The 18,275-nt window shown below is 33.4% G+C and overlaps 1 protein-coding gene and 1 long non-coding RNA gene across 5 annotated transcripts; one reads left to right on the top strand and one right to left on the bottom strand.

Annotated features, from left to right (window-relative positions):
• Positions 1-46: 46 nt before the first annotated feature.
• LOC129804401 (striatin-interacting protein 1 homolog) lies at positions 47-16,142 on the top strand. Of its 4 annotated transcripts, none has more exons than XM_055851652.1 (8): positions 47-399; positions 464-867; positions 943-1,118; positions 4,745-4,909; positions 4,995-5,167; positions 8,366-8,997; positions 12,290-12,894; positions 15,748-16,142. In XM_055851652.1, the coding sequence occupies exons 1-8, from the start codon at positions 340-342 to the stop codon at positions 16,083-16,085; spliced, it is 2,553 nt and encodes an 850-aa protein (XP_055707627.1). In that variant the 5' UTR covers positions 47-339; the 3' UTR covers positions 16,086-16,142. The 4 variants fall into 4 exon arrangements, with proteins under 4 accessions (XP_055707627.1, XP_055707626.1, XP_055707630.1 ...); XM_055851651.1 differs by having other exon boundaries at positions 58-399; positions 449-867; XM_055851655.1 differs by having other exon boundaries at positions 63-399; positions 4,995-5,140.
• LOC129804403 (uncharacterized) lies at positions 15,670-16,777 on the bottom strand. Its single transcript, XR_008751983.1, has 2 exons — positions 16,445-16,777; positions 15,670-16,374 (listed from the first exon to the last, which is right to left on the bottom strand). It is a non-coding gene; the product is annotated as an uncharacterized LOC129804403 (long non-coding RNA).
• Positions 16,778-18,275: the final 1,498 nt, after the last annotated feature.

Raw genomic sequence — 18,275 nt, 5'->3', positions numbered from 1 at the left:
GGGAATTTCCCCTCTTTTGTCGATCAGTTTTTTGAGGTTAGGTTATTTTGTCGAAATTTATTGACATTCAATATGGCGACAATTGATTTTGTTCTGTGCGTGCGTAGTGTCTAAGAAAAAGTTAATTTTATCTTTTAAAACACAAAAATTAAGCATGAAATTTAGTGGAATTGTAAATTTAAGAATGCTCTGAATAAAATTAAGTAAAAATTTAATGAAAAGTGTCGACGTGAAAGTGAGAAATCTCGTGTGAAAATTAGGGTGCTGTGCCCCGTTCTGTGTATCGATTTTTCACCTAATTTTTTGTTTGGGAGAAAGTCAGAGAAATTGTGGTCCAAAATGGGCAATTCCGATGATATGCTGTCTATGAACAATCTCTACGAACACGATTTGCATGATGTGAGTAGATTTTATGTCTCAAATTACGTGGAAAATGTGGTTTTCGAAGGCTCTTTTCATGCAGAGTGTCGGTCAGGATTGTCCGGACATTGCCTTTGCCTACGATGATACCGATGCTCATATGGCCGAAATAGCTGAATTGTATAGCTACACAGAACATCCGGAATTCTCAAAGAATGTCAAAGCCTTTGAGGATCAAATGGAGGCGTACAATCTTCCGCCAAGTTGGCAAAAGCTCTCGCAAACCCAAAAGAAATCAATTGTCCTGAAGCTCATGGATCAACTGGATTTGTCCACAAAGAGTGTGAGAATGAAAGCTGCCAGATGCATTCTGTACTTGGCTCAGGGATGCTGGGCAGAAGTACAGTCGGATAATGAGCAACAGCAAGTGGCCAGAGACAATGTTATGCTTCTCTATGAGTTGGGCATCTTTACAATGTTCGTAGAACTTCTAAGTCTGGAAATTGAGTAAGTTTGTGATCGTAGAATAAAATCCCCTGTTCCATCCTGATTCTCTGGCTTATTTTTCCTTTAAAAAAAAAGGAATGCTACCACAGCCAATGTGGCAATGCGAAAAGTTGCTGTTTCCCTGGCGGATTCAGTGGATCTGAGAGTTATTCTCTCTGTGCTCTACATCATCACTGAAGTTATTCGGAATGAAATGACCAGCGAACAGGAGGAATTCCAGCAGATTGTCGAAAATTTCAAACAAGAGCTATGTAAGTACTTTTCAAAATCTGCTATTATCCAAAATAATCAACTTAGTTTTAATTTGTACTTCAAGGAAAATAATATAAAATATTTTAAATGAGAAAAGCAATTTATATAATTAAGAAACCAATTTTTACAACGATAGATTTCTCGACTGAGCTCCAATAAAAAATAATGTGTAGAGAAATACCCGATCATCAATACTCACTCGAATTGCTAATAAAAAAATCAGAATCTTTATTCTATAAAAAAGAAATTGAATAAAGAATTTTGAAGCTTTCCAATTGGACTAATTGGACCCAAATAAATTAAGGGGTTACATGAGTCGAAAAGACTGAAAAAATAGCATATATTTTCTCTAGTTTTTTAACATAAAGAAAAATTTAATTCAAGCTCTTAAATATATAAAATAAAATTACAAAATTTAAACTATAAATTAGGGGAATGTGCTCTCCCTTCGAACGTTCATGGCTTCGAATAATGTGATTTTTTTTATTTTTCCTAAAAGAGTTATGCCCTATGCACAATAACTTTTGTTTGTAAACATGTTTTTGGCATTTCAATGAGAGAGAGTGAGATGTAAATCTGGTCATCTCGCTCACACTCATAGAAAATTTTGAAAACATATTTACAAGCAAAAGTTATTGTGTGCTGTACATTATGCATACTTCTCACATTATTATTAGAAATTGATAATAATAATAATATAAAAAATTTGCATTTAAAAATCTTAAAATTCGGCCGTTGTGATTTGATTTTGGGATTCTTCTTTCAATCCTTAAGAACTTGAATTAAATAACATTTTTAATATGTTGAAAATATGTTATTTTTCGGTCTTTTTGAGCCACGTAACCCCTTAAAAGCCTCTATTAAAAATAATTTTCGTCAAAAATATTGCATTTTTGATAGAATTTTGACATTCCCACCTACAGCAGTTCATAAGATTTCCTTCAAAAAAGCAATTTTTGATTAAAATTGCTCCCAAAGGGGCTTTAAAGAAGTATGAGCATCACCAAAACAAAAATCAGTTCATATTTAAACTAGCTAAAGATTTTTTATTCTAAAATATCTTCCTCAGTGGTCTTTTAGGAGAAAAAGTAGATACTATAAACTATAAAGGAAGATGCAAACAGCAACATCAGAACAACATTTTCCCAAATTTAGAGCCAATTAGATTTAAACCATAGGACAAAAGTCTTTGAAAATTTCAGTTATTATGTTTGAGTCAATTGGCGATTAAAACTTAAATCTTTGTTTTTTTTTTAAGTCAATTATTTACGAGAATTAATTTTGTCGAGATCTTCACATTTAATTCCATAATAATAATAATAATTCCAATAATTCCTAAAAAAATCCACCCAGGATCAAAAGTTTAGTGAAAACACAAATGAATCAAAAAAAAAAAAAAATAAAGCAGAAAATTTATTGCCGTAGCCCTACCGTATTTCATTAATTTACACATTTACACAATTCTTATGCAAATTTTCCATTACCGCATTACCTTATCTCATACTCGGTGGCACTAGGTGAAAATAATATTGAAGAAATAAAACGAAAATGTGATAAACAGTGAGCAAAAAAAAATTAGTCGTAGTTTTTTTGCTCGCCGTTTATCGAATTTTCGTTTTATTTCTTCAGTTTTCTTATATTATTTTCACCTAGTGTCACCGAGTATGAGATAAGGTAAAACAGTAATCGAGAATATTCCTAAGAATTCCAATGAAAACGCGTAAGTTAACTAAATACGGTGAGCATTTTACTGCCAATGTGATTCTGCCCTTATTTAGGTACTTTTACTACTCGAATTTCTCGACTCAAGGGGTCATATATTTTGTAAATCTTAAGCTTCGAGTTTTTTAATGTCACGCTGTTTATTCGTCTGTGCGTCGGACCGTTACTATGCATAGAGCTCAAACGGTTAGAGATAGAAACTTGGGACTTCGGGTCCCATAAGTCGACATGCCCCTCATTTTCCCCTTCTTCGCCTCAACCAAGTGTTTTTGAGAATGCAGTGATTACCCAGGCGGACATTTCGTCCTGATACGAAAATACCGTCAAATCATTCCTAATATCGAGTTTTCAAGGTCAAAAGGTTAAAAGGCTTTAGAGAGCGCATTTTTAAACGAATTGTATTGTTTGGGTTCATTGGAAAGGTCTTTATTATGCGAACAAAAATTATTGTTGCGTTGGGCATAAGCTTATAGGGTGGAGTCTACACTTATGGTCAGCGTGCAAAAATCTTAAGTTCTTACGTAAAACAGATTTTGTGTTGTCCATAAGTGTGTACAACATCCATAAGTGTAGACTCCACCCTAAATATAAATTTACAGACACAAAGCTTAAGCCATAGGATCTCAGAATAAGGGGTTGTTCTAAAAAAAATGCTACCAGTACTAAAACCGCATTTAGGGGAGAAAGAATGGGCGATATCAGGCATGAAAAACTTTCAAAAAGTATAAAATTTTGAGATAGTAAACTATCATTAAATATTCTGTTCATTATTTTAGCTAATACGTAAAAGGAACAATTTTGTCTTATATAGTCAGTTAAGGCGTCTACACATTGGCAGCAATTTTCGTCAAAAATTGCGTTTTTGACAGAAATTTGACGTTTCCCCCTACAACGCTGCAGGGAATTTCCTTCAAAAAAGCAATTTTTGACAAAAATTGCTCCCAATGTGTAGAGGCCATTAGTTGCAAATTGTCATTTGATAAAGATTTTAGTGAAAAGTTGCCATGGTCGGGTATTGAAATTTACTATTGCTGCGAATTACAAACAGTATTCACTTCACTGTTCCTACGAGTAATAAAACTACTGTTCCTATACTGAGAAAAAACGGGGGTGCGATTAACTTTTTTTCCTCATAACTTTAACACTTTTTAGGTGTAAAAATATATCAACATTTTTAATGTTAATTTTACACTAAAGGTAAAACTAACATGAAAAAGGGTAACTTTAACCCCTAATACACCTAAAAAGCATAATATTTACACCGATTTCGGATCAATACTGCAGGGTACAATAAACATTTCCGGAATGTTATTTCAACTTTTTCGGATTTTTCTCAGTGTAAGAACAGTAAAATTTACAAAATTTGCGAACAGTAAATTTTATTATTCCTGCCAAAGACACGACTTTTTTGTATTGGTTCTTATCATGACTGTCTTCCCCAGACCTCGTTGTGTTCTAAAACCACCAAATAATCGTGACAGGAACACAGAAAAAACGGAGGTGCGATTAACTTTTTTTCCTCATAACTTTAACACTTTTTAGGTGCAAAAATATATCAACATTTTTTAATGTTAATTTTACACCTTTTTAAGGGTAAAATTAACATGAAAAAGGGTAACTTTAACCCCTAATACACCTGAAAAGCATAATTTTACATCGATTTCGGATCAATTCTGCAGGGTATAATTAAAAAAACCGGAATGTTATTTTAACTTTTTCGGATTTCTCTCAGTGCATGAGAGCAAGCAGTCATGTACTAAAACAAATGTTCAGGAGAAGGATTTCCCCTTTTTATTTTTCTAATGTTGTAAAAGTTTTTAAAAAAAACTTTCAGTAGCTTTAAATTGCCCCACGTTCCTTTACTGTTCTGAAATTTAGGGTGTATTTAATGATTTTCTTTCAGTAAGTCCGATTGGAGATGAAATATTAATTGTGAAGCTCTTGGTGATGATAACGAGATTTTGCAGTGGATCAGCTCCACATTTTCCCATGAAGAAGGTACTCCTTCTTCTCTGGAAGATCTCGCTTGTGAGTTTGGGTGGAATGGAGACGCTCAAAAAGTTGAAAAGTACGTTAATTTTTGTAATTTGTTTTGCTAGATAATTTTGCTTCAGCAGGGTTTTTGTTTTTTGTTTTTTTGTTTGTTCTTGCAGATGAATATCGTGCAAAAGCGGGCTTGCCACCCATGACGGATGACACCCTCGAGGTGGGCAAGTCAATGAGGGCAAGTTCACCGCCTGCACTAGCGTCTGATATGATTGACAATCAGAATCCAAAGCGCAATCGTCCTTTCAGACGAGTACGTACGAACGATATGTTGCAAGAGGTAGAGAGATGCTTTCTTAGTTTTTCCTATTCTATCCATTTACACTTTTTCTTAATCAACTTTTTTCTCTATATATTCTCACAATTGCGCTGAAGAACAAGTTGTTTGATTCTTTTTTGATCTTGAGATTTTCAAAGATAAAAAAAATTATTATGTTCATTCCACCAAATTTTATTGGATATTTTTTTGTTATTATTTTGCATTTTATTACAAAAAGGAATTATTATAAATTTTTAAAGTAATTTGAAAAAAAACAAGAGGGTTTTTTGTTTTCGTTTTTTTTTTATTATTTTGATTTTGGCTAAAAAAAAACTCAAAATATTTCTTCTCTTTCAATTCGCAATTTTAGCTCAATTATCTTCCTTTGGCGAATGGCAATAAATCACATCCACATGACATTTCGATTGAGAAAGTCATAGTACCGTAAATAAAATCAACAAAATGATGAATTTCATTTAATCTTCCACTAGAACCCTTCAGACCCTGACCAGAAATTTTTGATCACTGTTGCAAATTCCAGAAGAAAAAAGACTTCCATTCCATGTGTTTTTTGTTTAGTGTTTTCATGGCGAGAGAGTAAATATTAAAAAAAAGAAAAAAAAATCATTTTTAAAAGTATTTTTTCCAAAGCATAAGGTATTTTTATTCACACCTTTGATTATCTTTTTTTTTTAATCTCTATGTGCATATTTTTGTGGATTTTTGTTGGCCTATCATTGGGAAAATAAAACCACTCTCTTCTTTGCTATATATTAGTAATCCTCATTTTATAATGTCACTGTTACTTTCACCATCATCATCCTCTTAGTGCAGCATTTTAATCTCACATTTCTGTCCCTTTACAACAACAAAAAAAAGTTTCATGGTACTATTTTCTTGTTTGGACTTTTTGATCTCTCCAAAACACGTGAGAATATTTTGAGAAAAGAAATTTACCTTCAACACTGTAGTCGCTCTTCTAACTCCTCCTGTACTCTCCTCCCAAAAATATCACCACACATAATCTCTTCACACAATTTTCTTAGCATTTGAGAATATATATTGTGAATTAAAAAGGAAGATTGCATTTTTATTTAATTCAAAAAAATAAAACAATTAATTTTTAAAAAATAAGAAAAAATGTATTCCTTGATTGCAAATCTTCCCTTTTAGTTCAAACTCATACACATTACACATTGCGATTTAAGAAAGAAAAAAAAAAGAATCATTATTTTATTATGAAATTCTTTATAGAAATTATATGCCTTGGCATGATTTGCCTGCCAATTTATTATATAAATTTAAAGTTTTAACTTTTTGCAATATATTACACTTTTTATACGTCTATTTATGAATAATCGATATCAACTGAAGGTGCCCAAAGAAGAATACACACTCGCAAAATTATTTAGAAAGAACTTTCGAAATTTTAGTGTATAATATTCTCTCAATTTTGAGATAATAAAACATTAAGGAGGTTCTTCAATTTATTTTTAATTTAGAAAAAATTGTTCTAAAGTTTGTTGCGTAAATTGGGAAATGCGAATCAGTTAGTGCTCGTTCTTGATGTTGATCTTGATAAAACACGGAAAAATCGAAAAAAATAAATACATAATTGGGATTGTTATGTTTTAGCACAGGCATGTACTAAAAACTAGAGAAATAATTTTTGCAATTTTTACATTGTAATAAATTAACACAGGGTGAAGTAAGCTCTTTTGGTCACTTTAAACTTTAATGGCCTAGTAAATTTTAAAATTCTTATCTTGTTGGCTCTTGGCCGTAAAAATCACCGGCTTGACTCATGGTTGTGAGTTTGAATCCCGCCCGGTGCAAAGATCTAAATGTCTAGACAAAGACATTTTCACTGTGATACAAGGTAATAAAATTGCACTGTCTCTGCCCCAAACAATTCTGGGAGCAATGAAGAAGCATTCACATTGTGAGAAGGTCGCTCCTGGGCGATATACACGGTAAAAAATTTCGGCACATAGTTGTTCCAAAAATTAGCTCGTTCATGGCACCATAATTTTTGGCATAATCTTGTTCATTTTACGAGACTCAAAAGATAATCAATATTAGTAACGAATTTGTTCCAAAATGTAGCTCGTCCACGGACACCGAAATTAAGGGATTAAATTAAAAAAAATAGTCATGTATTTATTCACTAACTCTGCGTCATTTTGAATTTGTAATTATTCAAGTTTTTTTTTGTGTAATTGACAGTTTATTCAGTTTACAGTATTTAATTTAAATTAATTAAAATCTGGAATTAAAAAAAAATTGTTTTAGTACATGCATGTACTAAATAATTAATTCGGCCTTACAGTTTTTTCATATATAACTCGATTGTTTTAAAACCTTATTTGTATTGGTAATCTATTCATTAAAAATTTTTTGGCGGTTTTCTGTGCCAAATTTCGGACATTTTACAATATCGGACACTTATATTTTTTTTTTAATATTCCCTAATTTTTTTATTCACTGATCTAAGAGAGTGTGTCTACTTCTTCGAGCACTTTCAGTTAATTTTACTATATTAGTGTAGTTTTAGAGTTTATTTTTTAATTATATCTTGAACAACAAATTTATCTCAGTGTTCATGATTTCTAGATGTACAAAAGAACAAAATTTATTTAAAAGCATTTTCTTCACTATAATATTCAATTTTTTTTCAATATCTATAGTAAAATTGAAAAAAAAATACTTTGCAAAAAGTTGTTACAGGATATTTATTTAGAGGTGTAGATATTTTGAAATCACATCTTGGTTGCGCCTTGCAAGAAAATTTGCCTCTTTTCCAATGCTGTATTCTTAACTGATAAAGTTGGCTATTTTGTCTTTGACAAAAAAAAAACAAGCTTAAGCTTCTTGTAATTTTTTGACTTTTAGATCATTCACATTATTGATAATAATTTTTGAGATATTTGAAATAGTAATTGGCAAATATTTAGAAAATCTAGAAAGTAAAATTAGTACAAAAAGTTTTTTGATTGAATTTCTTCTATGTCAAAAATTAATAAATACGAAAAAAAACCTACCGCAAGGATCAAAGGTAAATGGTAAGATAGACATAGAAGAAATTATTTAAAAAAAAAAGAATTGGGTAGATTTTTTTTTAGTACAGAAATTAGTATTTATTTGAGAAATTGGTCATGTGAGATGTCTTATACTTTTTGTTGGAATTTTTTTGGGACGGATTTGCATACGCATCGACAGAGTTTGATGAAACAGAGCTCACTGGATGAGCAGGAACAGATAAATATGGAAGTGGATACGCCACAGTCGGAAAGTGAGGAAGAAATTTCAGAGTACTACAGAACTTACGATGATCCGACAACTCTTAATTCTGACACAAGTGGCACGGGAAATGGGTCAGATACTAAAATGAGCAATTCTAATAAACCCGACTGGATGTTTAGTCCAGAACCGCAATTGCGGATAATCAGTCGACTGCCATGGACGCCAAAAGTTCGTCAGAAGGACATTGATATGTTTCTCGATGTGTCACGGACAAAGTTTATCGGATATACACTCCCGGATGACAGGGAGAGTCTAGCCGGATTGCCACAACCGATTCATGAGAGTGTCAAAACTCTAAAGAATCATATGTATGTGAGCCTGGCGGATGTGCAGATTAAGAAAGAGGAGGAAATTGATAGAAATCCCATTTCAACGTCTGAGGGTGAAATTGAGATGACACCAGCTGAGATTCTCTATCAGGCGATACTGCCTAATCTTCCGCAGTGTATGATTGCCCTGCTGAAGATTCTACTGGCAGCAGCACCAACGTCCAAGGCCAAAACTGAGAGTATCAATATCATGGCAGATGTTTTGCCAGAAACAATGCCGTAAGTAAATCGTTAAATTTCAAATTTGAATTTTGACAGACAATTTTTGACGTTACGGCTCTAGCACACCTTTTAGACCAGGATAACTTTTGAAGTCGAAATTCGAATTTCTTTCTGTCTCACACGCTTTGCATATGACTATCTCATTCTTTCACACTCTTCTTCTTCTTTTAGCAATCACAACAAATTAAATTTAGCCTAATCGAATTTTGAAAGCGAAAGAATGAAATAGACATATGCAAAACATGTGAGAAAGAAAGGGATTCGAATTTCGACTTCATGAAATTTTCCTGATCTAAAAGGTGTTCCGGAGCCATTATGGCTCGCGCACACCTTTTAGATCAGGAAAATTTCATGAAGTTGAAATTCGCATCCCTTTCATTCTCACATGTTTTGAATATGACTATCTTATTCTTTCGCATATCAAATTCGATTAAGCTAAATTGAATTTGGTGTGATGTTTAAAAAAAGAAGAAGAGTGTGAGAGAATGAGATAGACATATGCAAAGTATGTGAGAAAGAAAGGGATTCGAATTTAGACTTCATGAAATTTTCCTGGTCTAAAAGGTGTTCCGAAGCCATTAGAAATAAATTTCAAAATGATCATAACTCCCATTCCAATTATCCGAATTTAATAATTGCAAGTGATATTGAAAGGTCTCAGAAAATACTATAACTCTTTATAAAAACATCACGATATTATTGTTTTTCGAAACTTCAAATGGACTATAAATATTTTCCTTATGTCAATTAATTGAGGAGCTCAGAGCAAAAAAACGCTATTTTAATAGGGAAATGCATACGACCTGGAGTTTTTTTTGCTTTGAGCGCCTCAATTATGAAATAATTAAGCAAAATGAAATATTCAGTAAACACTATTACGAATGAACAAAAGATTTTAATATCTAAAAAATACATTTTACATTGAAATTTTCATTTTGATCACCAACCCAATGCAAGGGGTGACACATACTGAGAAACCCTTGTCAATGCCTCAGAAACGCCTCGTGAAACTCAAGAAACCCAGAAATTTCTTCGCAAAAACTGAGAAACCTAAAAATTACTTTAAAAAACTCAAGAAGAACCCTAAAATTGCTTTGCGAAATCTAAAAAAAAAAATCTTCATGAAGCTCATGCAACCCAGAAATTTCTTCATGAAACTCGAGAAAATCAAAAAATATTTGAAACAATTCAGGAAACTCAAAAATTGATCCGATAAATTCGAAAAGTGCTTTGCGAAATCCAGAAAACACTTCTAGAAATTCAAGAAAGTCAAAAATTGCTTTACGAAATACAAGAAACTCGAAAAGTGCATCATGAAATTTGATAAACCCAAAAATTGCTTCTTGAAATTTGAAAAACCCAAAAATTACTTTGAGAAATTCGAGAAACTCAAAAATTCCTTCGTGAAACTCTATGAGAAACTCATAAATTGCTTCGAAAAACACAAGAAACCCAAAAACACTTCGAGAAATTCGAAAAGTACTTGGCGAAGCCCGAAAAATCCAGAAACCGTTTCTCAAAATTCGAGAAATCCAAAAATTGTTTTGCAAAATTCAAGAAACTCGAAAAAGTGCATAACGAAATTTGATAACCCCAAAAATTGTTTCGCGATATCCGAGAAACTCATAAATTGCTTCGAAAAACACAAGAAACTCAAAAACACTTCGAGAAATTTGAAAAGTACTTGGCGAAGTCCGAAAAGTTCAGAAATCGTTTTTCAAAATTCGAGAAATCCAAAAATTGCTTTGCAAAATTCAAGAAACTCGAAAAAGTGCATAACGAAATTTGATAACCCCAAAATTGCTTCGCGAAGTCCGAGAAACCCAGAAATTGCTTCTTGAAATTCGAAAAACCCAAAATTTACTTTGAGAAATTCGAGAAACTCAAAAATTCCTTCGTGAAGCTCTTTGAGAAATTCATAAATTGCTTCGAAAAATACAAGAAACTCAAAAACACTTCGAGAAATCCGAAAAAGTACTTGTCGAAGTCCGAAAAGTTCAGAAATCGTTTTTCAAAATTCAAGAAATACAAATATTGCCAAATAAATGTAAGAAACCCGAAAAGTACATCACGAAATTTGATAACCCCAAAATTGCTTCGCGAAGTCCGAGAATTCCAAAGATTGTTTCATGAAATTCGAAAAACCCAACATTTTCCTTGTAAAATCCAAGAAATCTGTAAAGTGCTTTTCGAAATTCGAGAGACCCTTACAGTGCTTTGGGAAATTCAGAAAACCTAAAAAAGTGTTACGCGAAATTTGATAAACCCAAAATTTTCTTAACAAAGTTCGAGAAGCCCAAAAATTTCCGCACAAAATATGAGAAATCCAAAAATTTCATTATAAAATTCGAGGAGGAACTCTAAAATTATTTTGTGAAACTGCAGAAATCTAAATATTGCTTCTACAAAACTTCGAGAAACTCAACAAATTGTTTTGCGAAATTGCAGAAACCCAAAAACTACGAGAATTTCCGAAATTGTTTCACGAAACACTCAAGAAATTCATAAATTGCTCCTTGAATTTTGAAAAACCCAAAAATTGCTTCAGAAAGCTCCAGAAACGCTAAATGCTTCACAAAACCCAAGAAACTAAATAATGTCTTCACGCAGTTCAAGAAACCAAAAAATTGCATAACGATACGAAACCTGATTAACCTATGTCAGTAAAAAATGGGAATGAGTCACCCCTTGCAATTATTCATTTTAGGAAATTCGGTAATTTTGAATAGGTTTTAGCCTGATGTCTTCTGCAAGAACTGCAAGACATTGAGGCCTATAAAATTATAGAACTCATACACTCACTGAGAGCAATCCGAAAAAGTCTAAATAACATTCCGGAAATGTTTATTTTTCCTTGCAGTATTAATCCGAAATCAGTGTATATTATTATGCTTTTTAGGTGTATTGGGGGTTAAAGTTACCCTTTTTCGTGTTTATTTTACCCCTAAAAAGGTGTAAAATTAACATTAAAAAATGTTGATATATATTTTTTCGTCATAACTTTAACATTTTTTGGGTGTGAAAATATATCGATATTTTTTAATGTTAATTTTACACCTTTTAAGGGTAAAATCAACATGAAAGAAGGGTAACTTTAAGCCATAATACACTTAAAAAGGGTAATATTTACACCGATTTTGGATCAATACTGCAGGGTAAAATAAACATTTCCGGAATGTTTTTTTTTAACTTTTTCGGATTTTTCTGTGTAGAGTACTCCTCTCCCTAAAAATGTCATATCTTTCCTAACTTTTCAGGGTAAGTCACGATCTTTTAACTGGTTTTTCAGGATAACAGTTACACAATCTACAAAGCTTGGCATTGATGTTAATCGTCATAAAGAGATCATCGTGAAGGCCGTTTCGGCTATTCTGCTGCTATATCTCAAGCATCTCAAGATTAATCACATTTATCAGTTTGAATTCATGTCACAACATCTTGTTTTTGCCAATTGCATTCCATTGGTCCTGAAATTTTTCAATCAGGACATTATGGGCTATGTAGGCTCCAAAAATACGATTCCCATCATGGATTTTCCGGCTTGTGTAATTGGGGAACAGCCTGAACTCAATTCAGACAGCATGGTTATTGGGGATTCAGCGCCGTATTCTTGGCGAAATATTTTCTCATGCATCAATTTACTGCGAATTCTCAATAAATTGATTAAATGGAAACATTCGCGGATTATGATGCTGGTGGTTTTTAAGTCAGCACCGATTCTCAAGAGGACACTGAAGGTGCGTCATGGACTGATGCAGCTCTATGTGCTGAAACTCTTGAAGATTCAGACAAAGTATCTGGGAAGGCAGTGGAGAAAAGTCAATATGAAGACTATCAGTGCAATCTATTCTAAAGTTCGACATCGGCTCAATGATGACTGGGCTTTTGGAAATGGTGAGTCATTTTGATTTCTGAATCCTTTTTCTCGTACTAATGGCTCCGGCGGCTCCGGCACACCTTTTAGATCAGGAAAATTTCATGAAGTCGAAATTTGAATCCCTTTCTTTCTCACATGTTTTGCATATGACTATCTCATTCTTTCGCATACCAAATTCGATTGAGCTAAATTGAATTTGGAATGATGTTTAAGAAAAGAAGAAGAGTGCGAGAAATGAGATAGACATATGCAAAACATGTGAGAAAGAAAGGGATCGGAAATTCGAATCCATGAAATTTTCTTGATCTAAAAGGTGTGCCGGAGCCATAAACATCCAAAATCCAAATCCAAATAAAACCTCTTTTTAAAAAAAAATTAAAAAAATGAATAAATAACGCAACTAAATAAAAAAACAACTAGCGATTTTAAAAATTCCCTTCTTTTTTTTTTACTTAAAAGATTTTCATTCTTTCAAACTCAAAATTGGTCCGAGCTAAATTTAATTTGGTGTGATGTTCAAAAGAAGAATAAGAAGAAAGGTGTTAAAGAGTAGGAGGGATATATCCAAAACTTTTATGAAAGAAAGGGATGTGAATTTTGACTTGGCATTTTCCTAATCTAAAAGGTGTACCGGAGCCATTTACCCCCCAAAATTCAATTCACAATCGAAGTTTCAAGTATTTCGAGATGCAATCACTCCGATTTGCACGGATATTGAGGTCGCCTGTAAAAAATTTCAGCTACTATATTATCTGGACTTATCACTCGTAATTTTCTATTTCAAATAATTTGAGTTACAGAAAGCCAATAAAAGAAAAAGAAGTTCATTAAAATCGTTTAATAAACATTAGAGATAGAGTTCGGTCAATTTCGGTATAGTAAGATTGTATGCAGTAGACTTTCGCTTATCCGTCAGAGCGGGACCAAAATGTCACACGGATTTTGCAATTGCAATTGATTGATACACATCAAATTGCTTGAAATACAACGATTTTTTTTCTTTTAATTGAAAATTTGTGGAGTGAATCCTGACCTGATTGAATCGACATTCTCTCGAAAGTTACACACATTGACTTACAGCACATTTGCTTTAACAAAAAAAAAACCCCAAAACGGGGACAATGTCAACAAAATTTTTAAAATTCAACTGTTTCACGGACTTTTTACGTCACCCGGAAAAAGAGTCCACGGATAAGTGAGAGTCTACTGTAGTAGGGCCGGGGTACAGTGGGAAGGAGTGGGAAGGGATACGACCCACCGTTAGACAGATCTCTATCTCACATACAGTAGACTCTCGCTAATTCGGCTCTTTTAAGATCGGGATACTTTTTAATTCGAGCAGCAGTCAAATTTGAAAAAAGTTTATTGACATTTTTCAAATTTGATTACGATTATCAAATGAAGCAAATGCTCAAATTTGCTTCATTTAATTTTTATAATTAGACGTTAATGAAGCTCAAGGTGTTTCAATAAGACTGATTTTTACCGAATAGGTCACAGATCAGCTATGAAAACGTCATCTTCTTGTATAATTTGAAGGTCCTTTGAAATACATTGTTTTCCATGATTAATATTTTGCAAAATAATAATATGTTTTACCAGAACAACCAAAACAAATAAATAAAAAAATCGGTAATTTTTAAAAATTTGACCCTTACACGGATAAGACCGCCCACAAGCGGTCTTCCTTTTTTTCTTCTAAAACTTTTACTTCTAGTTTTTTCACACTTATAAATTGAAATATACAAACTAGAAGAACATCTCTTTGAGGAAATAAGATTCTTACTACAGTTAGATTACTTTAAAACAATATTTTTTGCACTTGAAAACGCAAAATGTCGCGAGCGACATTTTGTTGTTTTTTCTCTGACCTGTCACACCAAACTGAAGATTGTAAGCAAACGAAAGGTCAAAATGAGTTCAGCTTCAGAAAATAAGTTAGTAAGACTATAACTGAGGACACTGTACATATTTCAACTTCAAATAAGTAATATTGTCGCAGTAAATGCGATTTATAGAATGACCGCCTGGAGGCGGTCTTACCCGTTAGAGGGTTAAATGTACAAATCACCACTAACGTGAATCAACACAATATTCAATGAATATTCAATAATATCACTCAAAAAAGCGAAGAAACATTGTTAGTACTTCGCCATGGTTAAATAAGACTGAAATAAACACGAAGGGCACTCAATGGGTCAAGTGGTAGAGCATTCGCTCTATGATGCAAGTGTCCCGGGTTCGAATCCCCTTTAGGTCACCAGGAATTTCTCTGGCGTTAAAGGTGTTCGGATTGCATCCAGTGAGCTTCACTGCACTTGATTCCACGGGCATGGGACTGACAACCTCATCCCGTAGAAGAAAAAATAATAATGCATGTCTAGAAATCACCTTGCGGGAAGGCCTAGTTCCTTCATGGAATGTTGTGCCAGCATTATTATTAAACACGAAGTTCTGTCATATTTCTAGTAAGCAATTGCTCTTACTGAATTTTCAACAAATCAATTTCTACTCAAATCATATTCAAAATTTACCGTATTTAGTGTTAAAATCTTCCAAAAAGAACAAATATTTAGATAGAATTCATTATTCATCAAATATTGGAATAAAAATCCATAATTTTAATCAATTTATTTTTAGTGTCCAATGTTATCCTCAGTGTCCAAAATAAGAAACTGGACAAAATTATGAGCCTTTCCCCTAATCGATAAAATCCCATGCTAAATGAATGATCCTAAATATTCTTGAGGATCAGACTGAGTCTATTTGGGTCCATAAGCAAAGAAACATCATTTTCTTATTTCTCTTTTTTTATTTATTGTTTTAAGAGGTTTTTCATGCGTTTAAGGAATTTATTGAAAAATTTCCAGATCTCGATGCTCGTCCCTGGGACTTCCAGGCAGAGGAATGCACGCTGAGAGCATGCGTAGACCGCTTCAATAATCGCCGCTATCTCTCATCCAATGCCAGTGGAAACAATCGTATAGCGTCCGGGCAGGGCGAGATGATTGATCTGGATGGCGTGATTGATTTGTGTGCCAATGATTTGTACGGTCAGCAGGGCAGATGCATTCAAAGTGCTGCTGCTTACAGTGTTGAGGATGTTGAGTTGAGTGAAGAATTCAAGGAGCACTACCATCTCTGGCTGGAGGAAGAGGTGTACAGCATGGAAATCAATTGGGATGCTCTCATGGTGAAAGTTGAGTGAATGTCTCTTTGTGTAGCTTGATAAATTACAGATAAAAAAAACTAGCGTTTCCCCAAAGAGTTTGTTTCTTGGGAGGAGATTGATGACATTTCTGTGGCACTTGAGGGAGTTTGGGGGGTGCTTGGGGATTTTCTAGCACGTCTCTGGCGGATACAGAAGTAAATTGCAATACCAAGGAGGGTTGTGAGGATTATCGCTATGGATATTGCGATTTTCAGGGAACTCGCGAGGCTCCAGTGAGTGAAGGTAACATCATCATCTGGCATTTTATACTTGAAGACACTTGAAACTGGAGGAATTTGAAGGAAATCATTTCACCAGGTAAGCTGAAATATATCTGAGTAAAACATTTAACTGACCTTAGGAAGAGTTTCCAGACACATTTCCCGGAAAATTCGTAAATGTTTGCTTCACAAAAACATCTGAAAGAGTTCACTGTTAAATGCACTTGGGAAGTTTGGGGGAACACACCTCAAGATTCTAAATGAGTCGTTCATGTTGAATTTTCTTATCGCACACGGATTTTCCAGAACAAATAGGCAAGTGCAACTTTATGATTGCGATAAGGACGGTTAAATAGAATATCTCCATCTCTGTTTTTTTTTTTTAACTTAAAATTGTATCTTGTTTTAGAAAAAGAAAAGTTACATCTCGTCGGTTACGTATACCTCTGTCGTATCTGCATTTCTTTTGTGTCATCACGCAAGAGAGGACGTCTGTATTGTAGAATTGCAGCTTGCACCGAATGCAGATACAAAACAAATGCAGATATGACAGAGGTAGACATAACCGACGCTGTAGATAGTTTTTTTTTTAAATAATTTCATAGCGAAAGGCTTTTACTGTGTTATCACACTTGCACATTAAAATTTTAATATGATTCACATTAATTGTCACTGGTGAGAGTCCAAATGTGTAATTTGTGTGTTTGAATCATTTTATATTCAAAATTTGATCTATTTGTTGATAAAAAGGTAGACTTGGCCCGCAAAATTTGATATAAATTGATTTATAGCATTAATGCGAAAAATTAATGCGATTTTCTCTTTAATTTTTTAATGTGAAAAATATTTATTCTTTAGGTAAATTTAAACTTATTTTTGCAGGCCAAGTCCACTTCTTTATCAATAAATAGAAAAACCCCAAATATTAAGTGACTCAAAGACACAAATAACATATTTGGACGCTCACAAGCGACAATTAATGTGAATCACATTAAAATTTTAATGTGCAAGTTGTGATAACGCCGTTAGGCTTTTTAGGCTGCCTTCGAACTCCTTCCTCCTATTCCTTTAACCCTTTAAGGACGATTGGGTCACCGGTGACCCAAAAATGAAATTGTTCCTAAGTCCATCTAAAGTAATGTTTTGCTCTAAAAAGTCAGAAAAAGTGATTTTTTCTGACCCCCAATTTTTAACCTTCTCGTCCTTAAAGCGTTAATAAATTTGACCTCTACTTTCTTTTTTGAGGAAATGTATCTAACGACTAATTATTAAGAATGCCATAGATGTGCCAGATTAATAAGGGGTGGCAAAGCGTCCTAGGCTTTGCAAAAGGCTCGAACTCGTGATTTAGATGCTAATACCTCAAAAGTACTTTCGCATCATTTATCATTCACCAGATTTCAACCGATTTGAACCGATTCATAAATCATTCAAAAGATCCTCCAAAAATTGTTTTAAAAGCAAATAGAATTGATTTTTTGATAAAAATTAGTAATCGGCTATGAACCGGTTCATAACCTATTGGAAGTAGTTCAGATTTATAGGAAGTTCCAAGACCTTTCCAGCAAGCCCAAACATGACCCCATTCGTTTGATAAATACGCTCTCTAGTGTCTTTTTAATCTTTGACCTTGAAAAACCATTATTAGAAATGATTCAACGGTATTTTCGTCTAAGGACGAAATGTCCGCCTGGGTAATCTTTAAAACATATCTAAAAATGAAAAAAATTTCACAACGCGTTTTCCAACAATCACAAAAAACATGGTCTTGGAGGGGTGGGGGAAAATGAGGGGCATGTTAACTCTTTCGTCTCTTTTGGGACTCTGAGTACCCAAAGCAGCATATGAATGTTCTGTAAAAAACAATGTTTTTTAATTATTTAGACAGAAATGATAAAAATTCGATTTTTGTAGATGATTACAAACTATAAGAATGTCCAAACGTAAGATATTTTTTGTAGGACCT

The sequence above is a fragment of the Phlebotomus papatasi genome, chromosome 2 (genome assembly GCF_024763615.1).
Source record: "Phlebotomus papatasi isolate M1 chromosome 2, Ppap_2.1, whole genome shotgun sequence".
NCBI classification, from domain to species: domain Eukaryota; kingdom Metazoa; phylum Arthropoda; class Insecta; order Diptera; family Psychodidae; genus Phlebotomus; species Phlebotomus papatasi.
This window is presented reverse-complemented; position numbering and strand designations above follow the sequence as displayed.